This window comes from Zingiber officinale, chromosome 2B (assembly GCF_018446385.1).
Source record: "Zingiber officinale cultivar Zhangliang chromosome 2B, Zo_v1.1, whole genome shotgun sequence".
NCBI lineage: Eukaryota > Viridiplantae > Streptophyta > Magnoliopsida > Zingiberales > Zingiberaceae > Zingiber > Zingiber officinale.
In genome coordinates this window covers 100,952,838-100,979,418 of record NC_055989.1, presented here as the reverse complement: position 1 = coordinate 100,979,418, position 26,581 = coordinate 100,952,838, and the positions used below count along the sequence as shown (strand labels likewise).

Below are 26,581 nucleotides of genomic sequence, written 5' to 3'. Positions count from 1 at the left end.
AGTAGTTTGCGTTGAAGAATATCTTAAACATGTTCCTTAAGAAGAAAGTAAGTGAGAGTGGAGTAGTTTGCGTTGAAGAATATCTTAAACATGTTCTAAAAAAACATAAGTGTTATTTTCTAACATTTAACGGAGAATTTATCTAATATTTAGGATATCAATGATTAAGAATTGAGGGACACGTTGAAGAACTTATTTTCTAACATTTAACGGGAATTTATCTAATATTTAGGATATCAATGATTAAGAATTGAGGGACACGTTGAAGAAACTTTAAAAATGTAAGTGGAGGTTTACTATTAACAAAAAAAAAAAAAAAATACAATAAAACAAAACAAATTATCCTTAAAATCCAACAATTGTGAATTGGTTAGGGTCAGGCCGGCCCAACCCTAAGAGGGCGGCCCAATTGACGTTGCTCTACTTTATAATTCCCGTGGTTGGGTTCCGCCGTAGCTGATAATTGTTGTATAGAGAGAGGCGTGGGTGGAAGCTTGTCGGCGTCAGGCAACAAAGAGGCGATCGATCCAGGTGATTGATTGTTTGATTGATCCGTCGCCGGCTGATTTGAGGATGGCGTCTGCGTTTGTGAAATGGCTCACTGACCCCCGCCGTAACTGGTTCGCGGCCCAGCACTACAAAGCCCTCTCCAAACGCCTCAAGAGATATGGTGATCTCGTCGTTCCTTCCTCCCCATACGGATCCTGCTCTTGGATTATTCGATTTTTTTTTCATATAATTTATTCTGAAAACAACAAATAAATCTTCTGTTTTAGGGCTGAGATACGAGGATCTGTATGATCCCCTGTACGATATGGACATTAAGGAGGCTCTCAACAGGCTGCCGCGCGAAGTGGTGGACGCCAGGAACCAACGCCTTAAGCGCGCCATGGATCTGTCCATGAAACACGAGTACCTTCCCGAGGATTTACAGGTTTTCGCTTGCTTTCTCTCTTGTTTTGTTTTTGTGGTTCGGAAATCATTCTTGATTTTAAGGAAGTATTGCCTCATTGATTGGTTGGAAGATCTCTCTATGTTGGAGGGCGGAGTCCGGCAACAGACGATTTTTTTTTTTTGTTTTTTTTGCTACAATTTGATATTGGGTTTAGTCAAATGTCCAACAGATTAATCTCTATCAAACTGTTCATTCTTGTCTTGCTTCGCTTAGTAGAATCACAATTTTGGTTGGTTACTAAAAATGTTATCTACTTCTCAGGTTTTAACATATCTAGCCTGGCCTTTCCGCTAGCTAATAGGATGGTTTAGCATCTAAATATCATAAAATAAATCTAAATTATTTATCATGTTATCACAACCTAAAGAATAAATTATATCCTGAAATTATAATAATCAACTCATAAATCTTGCATGTTTTCCTCTATGTTGCTTTTGTGTGGTATTGATTTGTATTTTATTTATATTATTGGGATGCCATTCCCTATTTAACTATGAATGAAAAGTTAACAGAAAAAATTGTAATAGAGAATCAATAATACTAGAGGTTTGCTATGATGTCCAACAGTATAAGATCTAATTGTAAAAGGTGGATAAATTTGTTAAAATGTTGAAGTTATATGATGTTCATAACTAATCCTTATCTTGCAATCATTTGGCTGATTTATTGGCTTGGTCATCCACATTTACCATGAAAGGCCATCCTTTTATTTTCTTTAGAGTTTCTTGCAAATATGTGATTTACTATTGTTATTATTTTTTTGTGCTAACAAAACATTTGATTGTTTGAATTTCCAATCCATCACATTCTATAGCACTTTAATGTTTCAACTCTCCTTACTAGTTTGTGGAGTTGTACACAGTATGAACAATCTTTTGTAATAGCAGTAACAGAAGCTCAATGTAATAATTATCAGTTATGACTTAATATGAATGATTCTAAGATATTTTGGATAAATGTTTCTATTTTCATGTCATGTGAGAGGATATCCTTTACTTCTGGTATGCTTGTACAGTATAATATTTATTACCATTTTTTTTTTTTGCAGTAATTGCCCTGAGTAAGTGAAGTTTTTATTTATTTATTTATTTAACTTTCCTCCTCGCTATAAAGTAACTGAAATTTTGCACTTTCACCCGTATCCTATAGAATTGGCAAATGTCCTTTGTTACACTTTAGATGTAGTAAAACATTTCATCTTTCCCCCCTATAGTTTAACACAACTTTAACATCTTCACCTTACAGGCATTGCAGACACCATTTAGAAGCTATCTCAGAGATATGCTTGCTCTTGTAAGTGTTTCTTTTAACATACATTGGATGCACTTTGTTCTAAATCTGTAAATGTAGTTTTGTATCTCTGTCAATCGTGAGAGAATTCCATTACTGCATTATGATCTTCTCTAGATTGAATGTGAAATGTTAATAATCAATATCATCTTTGGTAAAATAATCTTGGAAATTTTATCTTTTTCTAAAGTTAATGTATTTTGTCTATTCATTGAGTTGACACATTGTTTTAAATGCTTTGTCTCAATTTAATAATAACAATGCATACTTTTGCAGACATTGTGAAGATAAATTCATTAATGTTGATTGAAACATTATGTGATAAGTCTTGTAAAAATGTAGCTTTTATTGATACATCCATAAGGTTGATCTCTTATACTTGACTCTTTATATGCCCCTCCCCTAAGGCTGTAAATGAACCGAACTTTCATGAACAAGTTTAGTGTTTGGCTTGATAAGAGCTTGTTTATGTTCGAATATCAGACTATTTTAGTTTGAATTTCTGTATTTATTTTAAAAATTAGATATACTCGAGCTCATATTCCAATTGGATTCCCAATGCTTCATCTTTGGGTGATGACATTGAACGTTTATTCCCTGCATTGTTATATTAACCTCTCAGACTATGAACATAAATTTCAATGCCAATAATACCCTCATATTCCTCCATAAAATCAAATGTCAACTATAGTTTATTTGGCGATGTCTATGTTCACACAACCCAATCTTGATTTTGCATTTAATACCGAAGTAATTTTATTTTATTACATGACTTATGCACTATTACTATTTGGATGGATATTGATTTTTCATTATATGCTAGGGGTGTTGGTATTATGCTTATATATTAGATGGATGTGTATTCCATTACCTAGAAGAAATACTAAATTTTATTATTCCATTACCACGTGGATGATGCTGAGCTGATTTATGTTTATCTATTATATTACACAACATTTAACACTTTCGTAGTGACATTATGAATTAAATTTAATGGTATATTCTCATTGAAATGAGTTTGAATTCAGTGTTTTGATTGTAACCCAAAAATAGGAATATTATTTGGGGGCCATTTGAAATTAGGTTAATTGTTTAACTGTTTGTGTATCTAAATGTTGAGTTATGACTCGAACATAACAGTTGAAGATGAGAGTTGCAAAGATGGTGTTAAGGTTAATTTGCTAGCATACAAGGATGAACAAGATACAAAATGAGAGCATTAGAGACAAAGTCAAAATTATACTTATTGAGTGAAAACTTTGATAAACACGTTTAAGATGGTACCAACATATACTTAGATGACTAATAAATGTTCCAGTACAATGTGAAACTATAACAAATATACAGATTCAACAAGAAAGAGGAAGATCAAAGAAGACTTGGTTAACAATGAAAAATATCGTAAAATTTATTTAAATATTAATGATGATATAGTAGAGGATAAAACTCAATGGTGTATGAAGATCCCTATAGTTGACCCCACTTAGTGGGATTAGACTTGATTGTTGATGGCGTAATAGTAGTAAACATAATAAGACAATTGTTAAGATAGGAGATTATCATTAAGTTCTGTTTATTTGGGAGGATAGAAATAAAAATCGTGGAAAGATTTTCCACGGTGGAAACTTTCCCCTCTTTACTTCACAAAAAAGGATGAATTATTTTTCTTTCTTTCATTTACCAGATGAGCAGACGAAATTACAAATCCGTTTGTGGATCAATTTTTGATATATTTTTATCTGCCAAATTGGGTAGAAAGTAATTCCCTCCCAACTCTCTCCAACCTAACTTGCAAGAGTATCTAGCATCGCACGACAACGAACGACGATGCATCACAACTGCGGTTAGCGGCTCCATGTGCGTGAGGCAGTGACCTCGCACGATTGAGGCCTCGCGAGCATGAGGTCGGCTTGCGCAGCCACGGATGCGGCCTGAGGGTCGGCGTGCACGAGGGGTTCGTCCGTGATTTTCTTCTTCCCTCCTTTGTTTTTGTTTTTCTCTTTCCTTTTTTCTTTCCCACGTCCCATGGATTCTTTTCTTTTCTCTTTCCTTTCTTGTACCATTCATTATGAAATTTTTTCCACGTTAAGTCCTTTCTTTCCCCTTCCATCTTTCAAAGTAAATAGAGGGTGAAGTTTTAAGTATCTAGGATCCTTTTTTAAAAAGGTTGGAGGAGTTGATAGAGATGTGATTACAAAGGATATATGCAGAATGGTTGAAATAGAGGAAGGCGTCACGTGTTTTTTTGTGATCGTAAGGTGCCTTTAAAGCTTAAAGGGAAGTTTAGAAAATGGCAGTTCGATTTGCTATATTATATGAAGTTGAATGTCGAGCTATGAAATGAGCGCATGAGCAGAAAATGAGAGTCGTAAAGATGAGGATGTTAAGGGGATGTGCAAATATACGAGGATGAACGGATAAGAAATGAGAATATTAGAGAAAAAGTCGAGATTGCACCTTAGTGAGGGAAATTTTCGGGAGATGTGTTTAAAATGATATGAACATGTATTTAGGCAACCAATAAATGCCCTAGTTAGGCAATATGAGATCATAACAAATACGCATATTAATCGAGAAAGAGTAGACTAAAAAGACTTGGTTAGAAACAATAAAATAAGATAAAATTTATTTAAATATAGATGAGGATATAGTAGGGGATCAAGTCCAATGACATAGGAGGATTCATACAATTGACCCCACTTAGTGAGATAAAAGTTTGGTGGTGGTTGTTGTAGTTGACTTCATACTCTTAGATGGAATTATCTTTTTCTTTTTTTGAAAATTAGATCATCTTCAACTTCAGTTAGATCAATTTTAATTGTTAGACCCATCTGATCAAACATAATTTTATTTAATTTTGCTTGGATATGTCTTGCCTGAATTTTTAACCCTGGGGAATTATGTAAATAACTTATTTTCCTTTATATATTTGTAGTCATTAAAATTATCTAGGAAAATCTTTTCTTGCTGTCAATTGTATCATAACATCAATAAGCCACTAAAGTTTTAGGTATAAAAGTTTCTCTTTGCTGTGAAAGGTATCTTTATTTGAGCCAAAATCACTAATGGGGACAGCAATTTAGGACTCCAATCTTGGTTTAAAATATGAGAACTAGATTTTTAGTCCCACGTTGGAATGGTTCCAGCACTGACTTGTGTCTACACATGGTACAGGTGTGCATAATTTAACTGTGTTGGCTTGAAACAAATGGACACGTAGGAGAGGTATAAGAAGAGGGGAAGAGGAAATAGAAGAATAGTAGGGAGAAATAGAAACATACTATTGTCAATACAATAAGAAGTGTTACTTAAGGAAATAGTTTATAGGAATGCATCAAACAGTCATGTATAATAACAAAAAATTAAACAATTGCAACACATGCAATATTTTTAGTATAACTAACAAATTAAGCATTTGAGGTATGGATTTATAAGGGGTTGAGTGATCTGTATGTTTTTATAGAAGTAGTGAGTACATGTATAGTGATAATGGTGAGAAGTCGATATTCAATTTTAATTCTGGCTAGCATGATAGGTGTGTATATGTAATAACAATAGTAGTTGTAAACATTATAACATGAGCATAATGTTGATTTTAAAAAGTTAAGCATGTATTAGTGTAACTCGAACAAGCAATATGCATATGAACTAGTTGTAAACACTGTAACATGAACATAATGTTGATTTTAAAAAATCTAAGCATGTGTTAGTGTTACTCAAACAAGCAATATGCATATGAACAAAGGATATAACATAAGAATAAAAAATTATAAAAATTACGCAAGCAGGTAAGAGTATTTAAGGATAAAGGTTCTTCCTCCAAGGTTCTCTATCGAGGTCAACTAGAATATTCTATGTTAATAGGCCTATGCTTTAAGGGTCAACTTCAATAACTTTGGAAGTTGATGTTGATTGGTTATAAGAGGACAAAATGTCTTAATAGACATTAAATAGCTATAAATATCAAGGAACCAAACCTTATATTCTATTCATGATTCAAAATCTTGACCCATATCGGAGTTTCAGTTATGACAGAAACGATACAATTTTAGTGTCGTACTATGTTGCATGGATATGGGTACAGGTATCGTATTAGACACAACACGAATACAACGATACAAAATTTTTTGAATATATATATATATATATATATATATATATAAATTTAGTATTAAAAAATAAAAATCCTAGCATAGAAAACCATATTGCATCAATCATAATATCCATTACAAATAAAAAGTATACATAACAAAATATAAAACACCAAATCCATCTTAAACAAGGTAAAAAAACTCAAACATCTATATCGGTCTTATCACCAACATCGTCTTTGTTCGTAATTAATCTATTTATTAATTAGTCCTCAGAAATTATTATTTTTCAATTTAACCCTTGCAACTTTTAATTTTTTTGCAATTGAACCCAAACGTATCCGGAAATGTGTCTTAGCCATATCCTAGCCGTATCTTATTGGTCAAATTTTAAAAAAAGTCAATGACACATATTTGCATGTCGTGTCCGTATCTGACACTTCTAAATTTTTTTTTTGAGTATCCATGCTACACAGGTATCTTATTGTGTCGTGCTGATATGGTTTCAATATTTTTTAAAAATAAAATATATTAATTAAAAAATATGAATATTAAAAAAATTTAAAATGCAAAAAAAATAAAATAGTTTGTTTAAAAAATATGGGATCGTGGCGCCTCCATATGGTAAGTAAATAAAGAAATAAATAAAAATTTATTATATATTTTGAAATTAATATATATATATATATATATATATATATATAAGAGTTTGATTAAGTCGGTTCCTATTTATAGTTAGGAGTTAATTGTAATTATTAACCTAAGGTTTATTTATTAACCTAAGTTTTAATAATTTAATTGGTGCATCCTTCTTGTGCCCGCAAGCGTACCTGTTGCGAATTGTGGAGGTCGCCGTGGCCTCTTGTGGCAGCGGCAGCTTAACCTAGCGGCATCCTCGCCGTGACCTGCGGAGTTTGTCATGGGATCGTTGTGGCCTCCGCGATCCCATGAGTTTGTCGTGGGATCGGGGCCTTCGCGACCCCATGGAGTTCACTGTGGGATCACGGCGCCTCCACAACCCCGTGGTAGCCCACAGTGCGGGTGTAGGGTTAAGTTTTGCCCGTTTGTCCGGATCGGCACATCATGATACGAAATTTTAAACCATGATATTGTCCTTTTTTAGATACTAGCTATTGGGGGTAAACCTTGAAACTTCACTTTTATATTTGACTAGTGTAACCATATGTGTTTCTTAGCTAATTACCATAAATCATGAACCCTATTGATCCAAAGGGAGTCCTTACATTGATTTGTTTTAAAGCATATGAAGACCTTTTTCGGACGTTAGAGATGAAGGGAAACAATCCCAAGACATTGTTGTTAGATTTAGCAAGTGTGTAAAAGTCTTATTTAACCCCTAAAATGATTTTGTTTTAACTACACACCATATACAATCATATACTAATGAAGTATCGTCTTTAATTCCCTTTAAAAGTTTGAATCGATGATAATCTAATCAATTTAGTTGTTTAGCAATTTAACAAAGCTTAAAACAATTCACTTTCCAAGACACCTCAGCCAAACCTTTAACTTAATGAAGAAAAAAATCACATTAGAGATTAGCTTCCTACCTCTCAGTCTCTCACGAAGCTTGCAATTAGAAAATCAACTAGGTGTCTAAGAATTTCTGCTGTGACACTGCTATTTGCCTTGAACCCTTTAGAAACAATACCCACTGTGTGGTGTTGAGAAGAAGATAGAGAATGGCAAGGATCACACACACTCAAGGGGGGGGAAGAGGGGGAAAGAAAAGAGAGGAGTGGTTTTCTTTGGGTTATTAGAGGATCGGTTCCTCAACATCAAGGGTATCATTTGGTTGCCTAATAGTTTGAGATAATAAGTTGGTGCTAGAGTGGTTTCCTCTCTTGTGTCTATATGAAAAGAGAGGAAATAAATTTATCTTTGTCTACAGCTTTATCTATTCCATTGCTTTTTGTTGAATCTAGCACTAAATCCTTCACCATTGATGATTTGTAGTAGACAATCATAGTAGGCTGTTGCTTACCAAGTAGCACTCCTAGTTCTTTGTTTGGATCTTTTTATTTCTCCCTGGAAAAGTACTTGCAATCATGTTATTTCTCATTTGTCGCTTCCTATCTTATATTCGCTTATGTATTTTTCTTCCATTAGGCACTCTCGCATTTAGGTAGAGGTAGGAAATTTTCAAAGTGATACAATTCTTACATTCTAATGCTATTCTAGATTAGTACTTCTTCCTCTTGACAGGTTGAAAATAAGGTGCAAATGAAAATTCACAATATAGATATGGTTTCACCTATTGATATTATAGAATGATTGAAGCCTCAACTATTAGCTAAGTGATCACTATGTTGATGGATAGGTATACTGGCCCACTCAAGGTACGATGATCTTTATTAAATGATATGGTACGGCACAATATTTTATTAAGTGATACAATAAGGCACAAAAGATTGGTCGAGAAACAAAATTATCTCAGTTAGAAGATCGGACACATCATTCACAGTGAAAGTGATATGTTTGTTTCTTAAAGCTTCATGTCGTGTTTATTGCTTATTTAGGAGTAGCTTTAAGAATTTTAAGTTATCTAAAATTCTTGGCTGAGAATAATTTTTGTATCAAGATTACGGTGACATTTAATTTGTGGGGTAGACTGACGTTGATTGGCTATGTATATTTTGGTTCTGTCTAAGAGCAAGAAACCCTTATATATACTCAGGTTGAGATTTGACTGCAGATGTGGAATATAATGATGTTATGATCCTAAATGCATGAAGAACTTATTTGGGTTAAACAACTGAATCAAATTGGGAAGTTATACTTTGACAATCAAGTTGCCATGGACATAACCTCTTATCCAGTCCCTTTGTTTATGAGAGGATAATACATAGTGATTGATTGACACTTAGCTATACAAAGTAATCCATAAAATAGTGAGATGATTTGCTAACCAAATTCTTATATAATTCTAATATTGAGTATATTTGACAGAATTGAGTTTCCATAATATTTTTATTTTTTAGTTTGAGGGGAATACTAGAGACTAAATTGTAAATATCACATAAGGCAAAGGTCTAACAAGTCCAAGAAATAAGAGCATTAGAGAGAAAGTCGGAGTTGCATCTATTGAGGGAAAATTCCGAGAGACACGTTTAAGATGATACGGACATGTACTTAAACGATCAATAAATGCTCCAGTTAGACGATGTGAAACTATAACAAACATGCATATCAAATGAGAAAGAAGAAAACAAAAAAGATTTGGTTATCAACAATAAAATAAGATAAAATTTATTTAAGTATAGATGATGATACAGTAAGAGATAGAGTTCAATAGCGTAAAAGGATCCATATAGTCAACCCCACCTAGTGGGATAAGGTTTGGTTGTTATTATTGTTGTTGTTGAATAATAAACATATAGGGGATTATCAGAACCAAGGTTTAAAATTTCGACCTGTGCCGAGGTTTCGGTCCAAGACCGGAACGATACGGTTTCGGTATCGTATCGTGTTGTGCCGATACGGTTTCGTAATTTTATTTAAACATTAAATCAGTAAAAAATATATAAAATAATTTAAATATATATATAAGAATATATATTTGATTTAATAGAATTTTTATAAAAAATTTTAATTTTTTTTTAGAATTTTAAAGAATTTTTAGAATTTTTAAAAAATTTAAAATAGTAAAAATAATTTCAGAATATTATTTAAGAAAATTGATTATTTTTTAAAAATTTTAAATATTTTTTTTATATTTTATTGGGATAATTTAATTAGGGTTTATGAAAACCTTTTTAAAATATCACGATTAAATAGGAATTGTTTAATTTTTTAAATTGTAATTTTGCACAGTATCCCTACCCGCGACCACGACCCAGCGCCCGCGCCCGCGACGCCTCCGATGGCGTCGGAGGCGTCCGGCGGCACCGGAGGAGTCCGGCGACGATTCTGGCGACGCCAGAAGCGTCAGTGACGTTTTCGGCGTTGCCAGAAACGTAGCGTCGCGACGCCTCCGACGCCTGCAACGCGCTTCAAGCGCCGCGAACCTTCCGACGACGCCGGAAGCTTCTGACGACGCCGGAAGCTTCTGACGACGTTGTTCCTCCTGGTGCGACGATTTCTGGTGCGCGCGCGACTCCTCCTAGCGCGTGACGCACGACGCGACGAAATCGTCGCTCGTCCGGTGCCGGTTTCGGTGCGCGGGCGGAATAGTAAGTTTCGCCCGTTCCGCCCGGCACGAAACGGAATTTTTTTCTATGATCAGAACTGTTAAAAATGTTCTTATCATCTTAACTTTCTTTTTCATTTGTTATATTGGTAGTAATGCCTAATTGCTAAGAATAGTAGTGAATTTTTTTATATATATTTTTTTCTAGTACGTTCCGGGATGTTATTTTTAACAATCCAACAATCGTATCATTAGGCAATGAGGGATCCCAGCGTATCAGATCCTAGTATTTCGATATAAAATTCAATAGCAATAGCATAGCATCGTATCTAAACAATTTGAAGTTATATTCCTCGAATTTTTCTTTTCATTTAATCCTTAGAGTGTCAGATTAACTTAGATATATATATATATATGTATGTATATAAAGTTTATTGCCATATGAGGTCTTGTGGTCGAAACTCGGCATGACCGAGCATAACCTCCCCCATGTCTTGGCCATTTGTACTAATGGTTAGTAGTCACTCGTGATTTACCTCCTCCGTGTTGGCCTAGGGACGGGTTGACGGGGGCGTTGGGGGCGAGCGAATCGCCTTTTGCCACATGCATATGAAGTTTATCACATGGAAAGCTACTTAACTAATTTTGTTGAAAAGGTAAAATGCATTTTCTTCTTACAATTTCTATAAAAACCTATGAATAAATAAGCGCCTCTTATTTTATTCTACAAGTTGGGTTTTAGTTGGGTTTTCTCTGTTATCTATGGACAGAAGAATTTCATCAACAAATATTTAGAGATGATTTTTTTTAATCCCTTTTTAGCCACTAGCCACTAGAGATGATTCCCTTCTGCTTCAATATTTTTGGTTAAATTTTCCTGTTGAATTAGGCAGATTCATAAGATTGAGTGTTATCACTAATTATATATATTGTAAACTATGTATCCTGATCTCACAAGAGCATTTACAAAATTCTCCACTGTTTTGATGAAATGTTTTGCGATAAATGGTAGTTATTTTCTGCCCCTTATTTATTCGCGTTCTGCATCGTTGGGTTTGGCGACGACATGCGATGTGATGCTAATCTGAATTATGGCGCTTGGATTCTGAAACAATTTTTGGCAGGTTAAAAAGGAGAGTGCAGAGCGTGAGGCGTTGGGAGCGCTTCCCCTCTATCAGCGCACAATTACATGAAGCACCCTTCTCTTCCCGTAGCTACTGTGCACTCAACTGCAGTGAAATAAAATTGCATGAACTCTTTTTCTATCAAGTTTGCTACTTGATTATTTTTACTTTTCACCCATTTTTAAATCGTGCTATGAATCAACGGTCATAACTGAACCCTTGAAATGTTCTACATAATATGAATGTCAAAGACTATTTCGTTATTAGTGTGCCATAGAAATATATCTTGAATTCTTTAGTTTTTAGATTATATCTTGAAGATCTCACAAACATCCTTTAGAAAAAAAATATGAAAATTTTATTGGCTTTGATTAACCATTCATTCAAAGCTTGCAGTTGATTAAATGATAAGTAGGAAAGAGCAAACTGTTCACATATATATTATATATACTTGAGAATTAAAATTGACTCAAGTTGATTGTATGCGCGAATTAAAATTGTTAGATCAAAATGTGCTATTGATGTTTTAATTGCTTTGATTGTATTATTATGTCAGTTCCAATTGCATGGGGCGGTCTTGTGCAGAGATGTTAGTAACAAGCTGACTATGATTATTGAGAGAGTGATTTATATATATATTTTTTAATTGGATCATATATTTTGTTTATGTTGATTAATTTTGGGGTTGATTGGTTCTGTTCTATCAAAGTTTTTTATGTTATTAGAAGCATGGATAATTTATCTGTCCAGCATTTTATCTGTCCAGCTATCCTTGAATAAAAAGTCCTTTCATAGTTCTATATACACACGCTCATGGTAGTAAGGTGAGCGGTAATGGAAAAAAAATGCTGATTTTTTAATTTTTGGTTGTGCAAATAAAATTTTATTTAGGAGTTGGATTATAATATCAAGTATAAAAAAATTTAATTAAAAAATATAGAAATGTACAGGATATGATTTTCTTAGTTCGATAATATTGAGCGGAGAAATTTATATAAATATCTTGGCCGACAATATTAGAAAATATATCTTTCTTGGTCTTTTGGCTAAGATGAAGTATAACATTTGTTTTTATCATAAAAAATTAATTAATTTTTTATGAGGGAGAGTTCGTTATAATAGCTTGTTGCTTGGATTTTCGAATGTTGCCCATTCGGTGCACTACTGTATGGGTCTAGCTCATCCTTACCAAGTCCAATTTATAGGCCCGAGATACTAATTTACGCGTATTCATGTATTATATTACACATGTAACGCATGTCTGTAATGACTAGTATATATATATGTCATTTTTTTTTTAAAAAAAAAATAGCCTTAAGTTCTAAGCTCTAAGAATAAAAAAATACTAAGTACTCACCGAGTGTTGTGTGCAACCTATCGAATATATATATATACATACAAATTTTCTCATGAGCAGACAGGGTGTCTACATAGCTATCTAGCTACGGATGCACGCGAACTGTACCACGAATGATCTTATGGGCAGTTTTATATATATATATATATATATATATATATATATATATATATATATATATATATATATATATATATATATATATATATATATATATATATATATATATATATATATATATATATATATCGCCTATGCGTGATGTGCATGGGCGACTGAGTGCATAGGGAGCTCAGAAGTTCTAGGCCCATATTCATTGATTTTAAGGTGTCTGAATTAAATCCAAGTGTCTCAATTCATTTTTAATCAATATTTCCTTAAAGATGAACACTATACCCCGTAAGCATAAAATTTTTTAATCTTGAACACTATAATCCAAGAGGGAATCTTGAATCCTAAAAAGAAAATCTTATTAGCTTAAACTCATTATAACTTAACTCATAAATTCTAAAATCTTAAATCCTAAATAAATATAATATATCTCATGAGCTTTTAAATTTTTAATCTACAACACTATAACACAAGAGAGAAGCCTGAACCCTAGATGGAAAATCTTATTAGTTCAAACTCATTATAACTCAATTTCTAAATCTTAAAATTATGTTCTAAAAAAAATTAAAAAAAACTTTCTAATTGAATCCAGGGCGCTTGGATTAATTCAGGCGCCCTAGGTCCGCAATGACATGCGACGTGTTGATCCACACCATAACATTCACGTGTGTATATATATATATATATATATATATATATATATATAATTTTCGCATAGTATTTCAAAATTTAAGGTTTCCACGTTGGTAGAATTTGTTAGGTGTTTTAACATTCAATTGGTGTACGGTGGAATTGGTTAGGTGTTATAATACTCAATTGGTGTCAAAACCAATATGAGTGGGTGTTATAACACCCATATGATATCATGTTCAAACAAATCTTTTATAATTTTTTTTTTTATTCTGGTCCATACATGCATGCACTGGAGAGAGAAACTTATCGTGTGCTTTGCACGCTTGATGGGAGAGCGTGGGGGTGGGCAAAGGGCTAGCCCACCCCACATGTGTTCAAAACACGAGATGGAAGGGCCACATGAATGTCCTCCCATGTTTTTTTTGTTAAAAAAAAAATTAAAATTAAAAATCAACGGAACAAAATTGAATTGATGAAATTTTATTGTCAAAATATTTTTAATAAGGTTAAAATAAAAAAATTAAAACAGTTAGTTAAACTAACCTATTTTAATATAAAATTATATTGTTATCTATAAATATATTTAGTTACAATATAATAATATTTTTGAATTAGTATTTTATAATTTCTTTTTATTTAATTTATATGGTATTTTTTAATTTTATGCAAGTATGATTTTTTTTATACGTTGTACATATCAAATTTATAATAATATTTTAATTTTAAATAAATGATACTCAAAATTAAAAAAATATTTTACAAAATAAATATATTTAAAATTATTATTATTATTTATTTAAAATAATAATAATTTAAATTGGATAAATAAAATTAAAATTGTATTTATTAGATAGTGGGATCCACAAATAATAAGTGTTAATATTAAAATAAATATGAGAGATGAAAATGTTAATATAATGTATATATATGACATGTAAACTCCATATTTTTTTGACGAGATGTGTAAAAAACAAAATAAACCGATATTAGTGATTTTTTTTAAGAAGAACTTTTTGATGTAAATAATAGAAGTGGTTAAAATATTTTTTTTCAAACAAATCAAATCAATTAAATTTTAAAAAATAAAATAAACCGAACAAATAAAATATCGATTAATTTAATAAAAAATCAAACTAACATAATTAACTATTTTTTAAAAAAAATCAGTTTTTTTCAAATCAAATCAACTTTTTAAAATAAAATTTAATTTCAATTTTTAAAAATAAGATTAAAATTTCAAATTGAACTAAAATTTAATTAATTCAATTATTCGGCTTAATCAAATAAAAATTTTAAAATTAAAATCAAACCAAATTTTTAAATAAATCGAATTAAATTTTAAAATTTGATGAATTTATTCAATTTAATTAAATTTGTACTCGCCCCTAACAAAGGGAAAGGTGTATTAAAAGTGAGATTTTTAAGAGTACATATTTTTTTTATTGATCAATTTAATTATTGCTTTTATTTCTTTGTAATGCTGTAAACTTGCAATATTGTAATTAATAAATTCTAGAAATTTTGACGACGAAAAGCAACTAGAATGGATTGGATTAAATATTAAAATGCGCAGCTTGAACATTAACAAACCATACTTTAAACTTTAACAAACTAAACAAAAATCTTTCTAATGACTCGCTTTTATAGAGCTCCTAGATACGAATAATTGATGCTTTGGTCCCATCAGATTCACGGTTGTAGTGAAGCTCCACAAAAGTACCACCTCCAATACCTTTGGCTAATCTTCCAGGGTTTATGCACAAGCATTCCACTTCTCCATCGCTTCCCTTGTGCGAAAACTGCACATCAAATAACATGAATCCTTATATTATTAAATTAACAAATTAGCATCCCAAATAATTACAAATATTAGAGAGATTACTTTCCTGTATGAATGCATTGTTTGCACTCAAGGAGAAGTAAGCACTTTGATAGCATTTTAAAAATGAAGCTGATTTCAGAATTATCAATTCCAACATTTAGTTCATATACTAATACCATTCAATTCATTGATGGAATAAAATGTTTTACATGTCAACTTTATCAAATTCCAAGTCAAAATTTAAGTTTAGATTTTTCATAGCCTAGTTAGTGTTGGTAAAAATACTTTATACCATAGATGATGTTGAAGTAGCAATATACTTAAAACATTAAACTTGTTGCTTTTTAAGTACATAGTCCACAACTAATATCAGTTTGTTTCATAGAAATTAGATGCAATATTTGTTCTTATTTTGGTTTCTCGATATATTAAATGCTTGTATTATTCTTTTTTTTTTCCTTTCAGGAGGCTGTTATGTTTTACTATAACTAAGATGAACTATTTTATTCTCCAAAACTAATTACAAATTTTACTTACAATTGACTACAAATCTGATTACATACAGGTTCTACTCAGATTTCAGTTAGCTATGAAAATGAGTAACCCTATCCAGGCAACGAGAATTACTATTTTTCACTTTATTCTTTGTCTATTGAGCATATGACCATGCCACACTGAACTATTCGTCACATAAATTGAAGGTATCAAGTTGCAAGTATTGAGATCACCTTCACAAATGGTGCAAGATCCGAGGGAAGGATTAGAACATCTGGATTACGAGGAATCTCCAAAGCCTCAACTGCAAGTGAAAAGTCAACAGGAACCCCCAGAGCGGGTGGATGTAGTGGATAAAAGCTGCAACCAGATATAAATTTGAGAATCCACTGTAACAAGAACATGGTTTTGGTCAAATTAAAAAAAAATGGCATTTCAATTACCTCTGTTGACGTAATATATGAGTTGCCAGACGTGCCATACGGTCTCCTGACACTGTGTCAATGGGAATCCGTGAAATTTCCTCACCACTGAGTTGTTTCAAGATATCAACTGTGCAACAGCCAATGGCAATCTGAAAAAAGGAGCAGAATAAGGAACTAGATCTAAATGTTTTGTACAAATAAATGTTGAACACTGAGACTGAATGACATAGTACTAAAATAGAAAGAGAAAAAGGAACGAGAAGATTTTGACATGAAATAGGTCTAAGATCACTCCTTAAAGAGGTCGCTCACAGGAAAAACATGTTTAACCAGGGACACATCAGGCTAACAATTTATCAGACTCTTAGAAATCAGGAGTTGTTAAACTCAGAAAACATGATAAGGTAAAAAAAATTGGTGCATCACATGCAAAACTAAATCAGAACTGCAAAAAATCAATGAAACTACACAAACAGAAGTTGGCTAATAGGTTAAGACTAAGACTGCAAGGGTGGATATACGAGTATTGAAAGAATATCTTAGTACAAATCCAGGATTATATGATTTGAAAATGCATAACATGAAACAAAATATCTCAATGATGCATAAATACAAAGCTTTCTAAACAATTCTTGTGTTTGGACACTAAAGGAATTATGCATCGATTTGATTGATTGCACTTGGGGTATCATATCAATCAAGTACACCTGAGGAGTCGGAGCCAGCTAATATAGTTTTTAGCAACATCATTCAATAATGATTTCAAAGAACCAAACTTTCATAGCATGAAGGGATGCACAAGATAATGGTAACTAGCAAAATTTAATGGCGCATAAATACAAAATGGAGGATGAAGAAGAAAGGTAAACTGAAGTATAAGCACAACACTAGGAAATTATGGACCAACTAAATAAATGCACAAGCAAAGATCTGATGTTAAGAAGTGAATCTATTTTTTTTTCTAAAACAAATGGTCTTGTTAGGAAGTTCATGAATTTGTATTAAATTATAGAAAAGGTGATTACGCTCACCCCATGCACCCCTTACAACCCGCCCCAAGATTATGTGAAGAGAGGTAAATCATAGGGTCAACTTATAACTAACCGCCATGTGGCTAGAAGGCATGAATTTGTATTAAAGAACATACAAGCAACAATCTAGAGCAAACATTTCAGAAGAAAAATGTCTTAAATACAAAAAGTGGCTCATAAACCATTACACTCGTCCTTGTTCATATGAAACTCCACAAATATTCCAGAGGAACCTTGAATATAATCCATTCACAGAAATGTAAAAAAAAGTTATCAAATAATAACTACCATCTCCAACAGCTTGCTTGTAAGAAAAGATCATTAAAAGAATAACTGTGTACTTTCAAATGCAAGGAAAATCCATTTTACTCGGCCAGTAAACAATATCTAATGGCAACTTTAGTACCTCATTTGCACTAAAGAAACCAGGATTTGGAAGACAAGTTATCTGCAAGACATAGCTACAACTTTAGTCCGGAGCAAGAATGTAATGAATACAAAATAAGAGAATTAGATTTCATTAATAGAGAATAAATCACCTAGATCTCAGAGAAAAGTACCTGAGGTTTGATATCATCTGTAAGATGAATATCAAAAGCAGGCTGCAGGCACCATAAAACTCAAGTTACAAACCCATTCAAATCATTAGGTTGAAAATAATCAGCAATGGAAAATTTCTCAGTGCGGCCAAAGTGCATATTGCCAGGATACTAAGGCTATTAGTACGAATGGATGTTAACATCATCACTAGCATCCAGAATCTGATTCATCAATTGGAAAGAGATTCATCGATCCCATCTTTAATGTGTAAAACTCTTCCACTATCAGTTGAAGAAAAAGAAATGAAGAATCAAAAAATTAATAATATTATATACTATCACTAGCCCAACATACAAGCTGCAACCGTACCTCATGCAAGGTCTAACTTGGCTAGACTGCAAATAGGGGTTCCATGACTTCCATCCAAAACCAAAATCTGAATAATTAAACCAAAGAAAAGCAAAACAATGCTCGATCTATTGGTTTATTTGCTTGTCCCAATTTAAAATTGAACAAAAGCAGATGACATACCGAATTGTAAATGTAATATTGTTTGTATGTGATCATGTATGATATATAACAACAATCGGTCTTTATCATGCTTAGTGGGATCAACTATATGAATCCTCCATGCTATTGAGCTCAATCCCCTACTATATCCTTATCTATATTTAATGAATTTTATCATATTTTATTTTTGCTAATTGAAACTTCTTTGGTCTCCCTCTTCCTCGATTAATATGTGTATTTGTCATAGTCTCATATCGCTTAACTAGGACATTTATTGGTTACCTATGTACATGTCTATACCATTTTAAACACGTCTCTCGGAGTTTTTTCTCAATAGGTGCAACTTGAATTTTCTCTCCAATATTTTCATTTCTTATCTTATTCATCTTTGTATATCCACACTCTAATATTCATGTATAATATATATACATATATTTGCCAGGATAATAAGACTTAGTATCTATATATATTTATCGATCTATATATAAAACAAAGAAAATCAAACAAAACCAATTGGTTACCAGTTTGGAATCTTATTGATTTTGGTTTTACTTCAATCTAAAAAATATTCAACTACTAAGTCAGATTTGAAAATTCTCTAATAAACTAATATGCACCTATCCCTAGCTGCAGGTGGGAAGTTGATGTTTCCTAGTTGGACCCCCTTAAGATGGGATTTGTAGCAGCTCAATATTATAAAACACATTAAGCAAGTCAAAGCTAAGGGTGGCATGAGGAACCTGTGGAAAGACAAAGTCATGGTGAGCATCACGTATTGATGGAAGTAGTATCACATGTGCAGCTGAACCCATATACTTGGCATAGTCCTCCAACTGCATCAAAATATGTCAAGAAAGACACACAATAACCATAATTGATAATCAACATTGTGTAACTACATTATAGAGCTATAGACCTTTTGAATAATTTCAACACGAAAAATCTCATCGAACTCTCTATCAACGGTTCCCTTCTTGATCTCCGGATGATCAGAATCAATAAAAGGACCCATCTGCCAAAGTAATGGAAATGTAACTTCTTATAGTTTTATCAAAAACATATTAGCATAACAGCAAAAGATTGAAAGTCTTAGTCAATGATTTAGTCTCACCAGGATAACTAGCTGCGGCTGTCTCCTACTTGCATATGCAAGCAGCTCTGTCAAAGGCTCAAATAAGAGATTGTCAGTCGTAGTAAATGGACCTGCAGCAATAAGCTATAAAAGATTTCAAAACTATCAATTAGCAAAGGTATCTTGATATGAATAACATAAATAATTATCAATGCCATGCATGAACTGGAAGGGGAGCCTTGGCGCAACGGTAAAATTATTGTCATGTGACCAAAAGGTCACGGGTTCAAATCCTGGAAATAACCTCTTGCAAAAAGCAGGATAAGGCTGCGTACAATGGATCCTTGCCGGGACCCCGCATGGCGGGAGCTTCGTGCACCGGGCTGCCCATGCATGAACTGGTATGATTTTAAGGCATTAAATTGCAGAACTACTGTTTATATATTCCTCAGATTTCTGAAACAAAGAACCTTGGATAATTATTTTATGTTTTATTTAGTTGTTACACAATTCCAGATTGCATCACCCACAATATCAAAGATTAACTAATGCTTATGGTCTGCAAGATATTTGCTAGAAGTATCCATGAGCAGGAAGCCGTAACATAGTGTAGGCTGTCATCATCATTGTCAACATGTTGTCTTTGTCCTTGTTGTTTGGGGATGTCAACGAGAATCTTATCCCTCCATTAATTCTATCATATGAAAAGCTATATTAATAATAATTTTTTTTTTAAAAAATATTTTTATTTTGTAACGTGTTGATCAATGTTTCTTTGGCCTCCCTCTATCCTTGACAACATCCACCTAATATATTTAACTCTTCTAGCTGTACAATCTATTGGTCATCTTTGAATATGTTCATATATTATCAACCTATTTTTCTCATTTTTTTTCATATATTGCAGCTTCACATAATTGCTCTCTAATATTAGTATTTTTTTCTATCGATTCCAATAATGTAGACTCTAATATACTGCATTTGCATTTACTAATTGTTTCACTAGGTTATCAAGCACTTTCCCAAGGAGCATAGTCTCTATTATACCTCATGAAACATACAACATTCAATGCAAGCGAGACTAGCAAGTATTATTAAAAGCATCAAATGAATGCAGTATAATGTTGAAATAAAAATAATGTCATTTGTATGAAAGGCTACTAACTGCTTCATCTACTATAAGTGTTACTTGGATGCAGCCACTCAACAGGACTATTGAAGGTTTCAGAATCATGATAGTCATTGGAGTATTGGAGGGAAGAAATTGTCACTGATCTATATATATATCTATATGTGTGTGTGCGTGTGTGTGTGTGATTTGTATGAAAGGCTACTAACTGCTTCATCTACTATAAGTGTTACTTGGATGCAGCCACTCAACAGACTATTGAAGGTTTCAGAATCATGATAGTCATTGGAGTATTGGAGGGAAGAAATTGTCACTGATCTATATATATATATATCTGTGCGTGCGCGTGCGTGCGATTTAGATACAAATGCCAAATAAATTGTATCATGTACTGAGTTATACATTCTGATATCAGGTACTTGGACTGGAAAATAGTTGATATAAACCAGTCTAACATCTAACTTAAACCATGTCTCTGAAGACATAGAATCAGTTCAGAGGCTTCGATTTTTGCTAGCAAAAATATCTGCATTGCAATTTGCTGTTTTTTCTTGGTCAAGATTGTGAGTTGATGCTTTCCATATGGGTAAACGTGTAGTGAAAATATTTGTATTTGTCCCGAGATAAAGCACGGGTGTGAGGCAATTAATGTGATAGTGAGTATAAATTAACTACGTGAAGCTTGTGTTGAGAATACAATAAAAGCCCCACATTGGAATTACTTGGAAAAAATCATGGGTTTAAAAGATAAAAGATATCTCCATTGGTATGAGGTCTTTTGTGTAGAGTCCAAAGATAATCCATGAAGACTTAGGCCCAAAGTGCGTAATATCATACCATTGTGGAGATATGTGAATTCTTTTGGTCCTAACAAGTGGTATCAGAGTCATGGTCCAAACTAGATGTCATGTGAGGTGCCTTGAACGAAGTTAAGGGGAGGCCATTAAGAGTGATCGGATGCTTGCGGAGAGGCCCAGAATAGGTAAAGAGTGACCGTATACTTGAGGGGAGTTCCAAAGCAACTCAAGAGTGACCAGATATTTGAGGGGAGGCCTGGAGTAGGTCAAGCGTGACCCGATACTTGAAGGGAGGCTCAGACCATGAGAATAATGGTAGTCCTTTGTTTGAGGGGAGAATTGTTGAGAATACAATTAAGGTCCCACATTAGAAATATATGAAAAAGATCATGGGTTTAAAAAATGAAAGATACCTTTTGGGTAAAGTCCAAAAACAAATTCATGAGGGCTTAGGCCCAAAGTAGACAATATCATACTATTGTAGAGATATGTGAATTCTTTTGACCCTAACAGCTTGGACAAATACGGTAAGAGAATTACAAAATAAACATTTAAAAGAAATAGTAAACAATTCCTTGATCATGTATTGAAACATTATTCTGTTTTGATCCGCACATGCAAAACATATTGTTCCACTTGTGGACCCAAACTGTTCGGCGCTAATGAAACCTACATCAACCACGCCATCACTCACCAAGCTCACTGCCACCTATCACCTTTCATGCAATGTAGTATATGAGAGATGGAAGTCATAGGACAAATTTCACTTTACTTAAAACAATAAAACCGTAAACCCATTTTTTAACCCATGGACCTATGAACTCATTAAACTTAGACTTAATTTCCTTGTTTTAGGGCTTACATGTCTTATTTTTAGATTTGACAAGGTAAGTCTTCTACTCTTCATTTGGGAATTAGGCAAGTCTTTCATTCAACAAGGTAAGACTCCTTATTCTACCATTGCAGATGTCTTCTGCTCCATTTGATGAGGTAAGTCTTCATTTGATGACACATGAGTCTTCTACTTCAATTCGAAGACATAAGCCTTCTTCTCCTCTTGGTTCTAGCAGTCTTCTACTTCAATTTGAAACATGTAATCCTTCCACTTTTTCTGTTTCATCTAAGTTCCACCCTCCTTCCCCTCCACATCATCCATACCACTATCATCATGTGTGAGGATTTTGTCACAACACCAGTAGTACTTCATTTTGGCCTGCCACAACAAAACTTTTGTAGTTGTGTTCAGCAGGACATTTTAATGTGTCTTGCAAAGGTTTAAGTTTGTAGGGACTTGTTAGGATGTACATGAAACTCATGAAATTTGACTCAACGAGGTTAAATTATGATTGTTAACTGACACAATAAAGTTGTTGATGCGATGGCACCAAGATGTTGGAGATCAATGAAGAATGGTATGAGACATCCAAAAGACCATGAGGAGCTTAGAGTGCTGATTCAACAACTTTGACGAAAGTTGTAATAGGTGAATTAAGTGGGTAATTTAGCGAAGGATGGTACGTGAAATGAGTCAAGGCTCGATGTATTTAAGGGACTGAGGACTTGACAAGAGGTGAACTCTTAGGCAATATAAAGCTACGACGACCTAAAGACAGTGAGATAAGTGAGATTGTGTAAGTTATAATCTCTAGATTCACGCTTTTGAGTTAATTAGGCATAATTAAGAGTCTTTGATTGAGGAACATGGTTTCTTAGTCGTAGTCTACAGTTGAGCTTGATCTTGGAGCTTTATGAAGACTTGCAAGGTGTAAGTTGAGCAAAAATGGAGATTGAGTGAATTAAGGTTTGTTCCAATTGACGAAAATGCTTATTCAACTATTGAATCGACTAAAATCCTACCCTCAAAGATAAGTCTTGCCCTCCATTTGAATTGAGCCAATAGAAATACAATTAGATGGATAGATTGAAGCAGCTAATTGAATTGACTGAATAAGTTCAGTCGATTGAACAAGATTTAAGTCAACAAGAATCTTGTTGAGTCGACTGAATGTGACAACAGTTGGCAAATAAACTAAGCTTGTGATTTTATCTAATTGAGTCAACTGAACTCGACTAGAAACTATTAAAATGAGTAATCTTATCCTTTATTTAAATACTCCCTTACTACTATAGATGGAGCAAGGGATCTCAAATTCACAACTCATACATACAAGTATTTGGTCTTAACCACTCATTCTAAGGCCTATGACACTTATCCACTAACATGACTTTGATTTTCATATTCTGTAAAGAAGATATCTCCACCTTTAATAAAGAAGTTGTTTCTCTAGTATCAATTCCAAATTTGATCCACTGAACAAATCATTAGGTCATAGAGTAGGATCTAGAATCCAAATCACATAATTGTGTTAACAATTATCTTTCTTATATTTGTTTTATTATTATTTCACTGTGTTCACTCTAACTTGAACAAATAACAAGCACAACAGGGAATCCTATTATGTTATTTGGCCTTGCATGAATATACGTAAGAGAAAAATAATCTTTCATTTGCAAGTCAAAGCACATCAACTATCCTTGATAAAGCTAAATGTCAATCATAAGTCTTGTAATAAAATAGTCGTATATATCACACATGTTGCTTATTTTGTGGGATATATACCCTATCATCAATTTTAGAGGAAAATTAGAAAAAGTATTTAGCAAATTAGGATAACTAAAATGTGAAGTAAGCCACCTACAATTTAACATAAATAATATACAACAATATAAAAATTATTTTGATCATTTCCAAAGCAATGCATACACACCAGTGAATCACGCATGTTGCTTATTTTGTGGGATACCCTATCATCAATTTTAGAGGAAAATTAGAAAAAATATTTATCAAATTAGGATAACTAAAATGTGAAGCCACCTACAATCCAACATAAATAATATACAACAACATAGATATTATTTTGATCATTTCCAAAGCAATGCATACACACCAGTGATAGCACTCGTGATTCACTTGAACTAGTCTGGTGATCCAAGTCAATTGCTAGCTTCTTAGCAGGAGGACAATCAACATCAGGGGGATTGGGCACAAAGTCAAACACTTTAGAGGCAATCAAACAATGCCCACTTGGATTGTGTCCATCAACCCCAATCACCTGATTCTTTCAATGTAAGTTGAAAGTTTATCCATAGACATAACCTTTGTCTGTCTGAAATTTACCTGACCAGGAAAAAAGGAAAAGTAGGGCAATTTTTGGAGGTCAAGACGCACACACTGGCCCCCAGAGTGTTTGATACTGCAAAATACACAGAAAGGTATTACTTGATGATATTTGTCACATTCAAAAGAAACTATTAATTCTACCAAGAATGTAAATTTATGGAAGGTTATTTAGTGAAACTAACTCTTCTACCTTCCTTGCAACAGGATAGATTTCTCATTTATGTGGCCTTCTCCATCACAACAAACCATCCCAACTGCCAATATGTTTTTCTTGTAGGCAACAAAACTTTCATAAGACTATCAATGCATAACCAGAAAGAAATATAGTTGATATTCTCATTAGGAATAGAAGCCTTTGAATCCAGGTGAATTCAACAGAAAGTCCTAATTAAAGAAAGGTCCTTTGCCATAGATCAAGAAAATACCTGGGATGCAAAAGTAGCATCAGTGGGTTCTCCATAAAGACCAGAAGCAGTAAAAGCATGTGCATGCTTCATAATCCGGTTGGCTAGATAATTAAACTAAGGCAATAGGACAATAGGACAATAGGTAAAGCAATAGAAATAAGGCTAACATGAAACTTCATGCTAATTATAATGATTACCTGATCTTCTGTCCTGTCATACATGAACCTGCAACCAGATTCTGGCTGCAAGCGATGAACCTGTAAGTTGCATCTCTCAGTTGGTTGAACTCTTCTAATCACATCATTTTCCATGTTTTCAAGCTCTTGACTAGTCAAGCTGTTATCTGAGTTCTGATAATTGAAAAGAAACTGTGAAGTAAATTTGTTAATCCTTTGTCCAAAAGGAGTTATTCGAATGCTTATGTCCTTTGGATCTCTTGATGATGAAAGATTTCTGTTAGTTCTAGGAGTTGTAGCTGAGTCATTCGAATCCATGCCTAGCCTTTCGTACTGATTGCTAGGGTCATCAATTATTCTCATATCAGTATTGTTGTCTTCACCTAGAAGCCTAGACAAATAATCTTCCAGAATCTTAAATTGTAGTATAGCTAAATTAACAATATAAAGAAAAATATGGCCATTAATTAAAGAGCATAAAAAATAAATAAAAAAATTAGACGTCCATTCCTACTCACATCTCAACGTCATCACTAGAGTAAACATGCAAGCGAGGTTCTTCTTTGGTAATCTTTTCCATCATTTCCTTCCGCAGATAGGACAAAAAACCATTCATGTGAGCAGTTTCTACCTTCCAGTCAGTTAGTTGCCTTACAACAAGCACATATGAAAATAATGAAGCCATGTTAGTCTTACTGCTTAAGGAATAGACAATTTTCAAAACTAAGAAACAATTTATTAACATGAAAAACATATATTCTTCACAATATCAGTTTTCACAGCTATATCATCTGTGAAATTATACTGCTAGAGATTTAAAGTATTGCTCTGTGACAGAATTTCAGTCCTACGTTGAAGCGGTACAATCCTTTAATACACTTAATTTCAGTTTTCACAGCACCGTATTGTGCGAACACTTGGAACACACTGAATCATGTTGAGATAAATTTTGATGTTTCAATCCTGTAATACCCTTAATTCCTTTCCTTCTAAAAATAAAACTATAATAAATTTATTTCACTTAATTTTAATTTTGATGATATATAGAAGTCAACGTGCAATTTTGATGTGCGTAGATCTTATGATCATTTATACATGTTTTGATGCACATTCACTTACTTTATTCACGTATATTCTATACATGTTCACCTCTCTTAGCATATATTCAGCATAAATACTCTTTATTCGGAGATCTGCTCTTTGTTTGGTTTTGCGTTAACAGGGACAACTTTCAAAGAAAAATAGCGATTATCGACGCACTGGAACGAGGCAGAGAATACGACCG

The 26,581-nt window shown here is 33.2% G+C and overlaps 3 protein-coding genes and 1 pseudogene across 3 annotated transcripts in view; 2 read left to right on the top strand and 2 right to left on the bottom strand.

Moving 5' to 3' along the window:
* The first annotated feature begins 453 nt into the window (after positions 1-453).
* On the top strand, positions 454-11,873 carry LOC122046515 (cytochrome b-c1 complex subunit 7-like). Its single transcript, XM_042607246.1, has 4 exons — positions 454-670; positions 777-934; positions 2,201-2,248; positions 11,611-11,873. Exons 1-4 carry the CDS (start codon positions 574-576, stop codon positions 11,677-11,679), a joined length of 372 nt encoding a protein of 123 aa, XP_042463180.1. The 5' UTR covers positions 454-573; the 3' UTR covers positions 11,680-11,873.
* Positions 11,874-12,635: 762 nt separating this feature from the next.
* LOC122049746 lies at positions 12,636-12,798 on the top strand (annotated as a pseudogene).
* A 2,432-nt stretch (positions 12,799-15,230) lies between these two features.
* LOC122046513 (DNA polymerase alpha subunit B-like) lies at positions 15,231-25,942 on the bottom strand. The gene is made up of 14 exons (XM_042607243.1): positions 25,815-25,942; positions 25,318-25,687; positions 25,139-25,234; positions 24,904-24,983; positions 24,711-24,786; positions 24,481-24,645; positions 19,646-19,750; positions 19,451-19,546; positions 19,275-19,367; positions 18,045-18,086; positions 17,891-17,932; positions 16,472-16,602; positions 16,262-16,388; positions 15,231-15,510 (listed from the first exon to the last, which is right to left on the bottom strand). The coding sequence occupies exons 1-14, from the start codon at positions 25,910-25,912 to the stop codon at positions 15,364-15,366; spliced, it is 1,668 nt and encodes a 555-aa protein (XP_042463177.1). The 5' UTR covers positions 25,913-25,942; the 3' UTR covers positions 15,231-15,363.
* Positions 25,881-26,581, bottom strand: part of LOC122046514 (anthranilate synthase alpha subunit 1, chloroplastic-like) — a 105,719-nt gene continuing 105,018 nt past the window's right edge. The window contains exon 13 of the mRNA XM_042607244.1: positions 25,881-25,946. The gene's annotated coding sequence lies outside the window, so the exon portion shown is untranslated. The remainder of the gene's footprint in view (positions 25,947-26,581) is intronic.

Coding starts and splice junctions, on each gene's coding strand:
- LOC122046513 (XM_042607243.1), bottom strand. CDS start 25,912: ATGAATGGTTTTTTGTCCTATCTGCGGAAGGAAATGATGGAAAAGATT. Junction 24,984..25,138: donor ATGCTACTTTTGCATCCCAG/GTATTTTCTTGA, acceptor GTTGCCTACAAG/AAAAACATATTGGCAGTTGG. Junction 17,933..18,044: donor CAGATGATATCAAACCTCAG/GTACTTTTCTCT, acceptor TATGTCTTGCAG/ATAACTTGTCTTCCAAATCC.
- LOC122046515 (XM_042607246.1), top strand. CDS start 574: ATGGCGTCTGCGTTTGTGAAATGGCTCACTGACCCCCGCCGTAACTGG. Junction 671..776: donor CAAACGCCTCAAGAGATATG/GTGATCTCGTCG, acceptor CTTCTGTTTTAG/GGCTGAGATACGAGGATCTG. Junction 2,249..11,610: donor TCAGAGATATGCTTGCTCTT/GTAAGTGTTTCT, acceptor AATTTTTGGCAG/GTTAAAAAGGAGAGTGCAGA.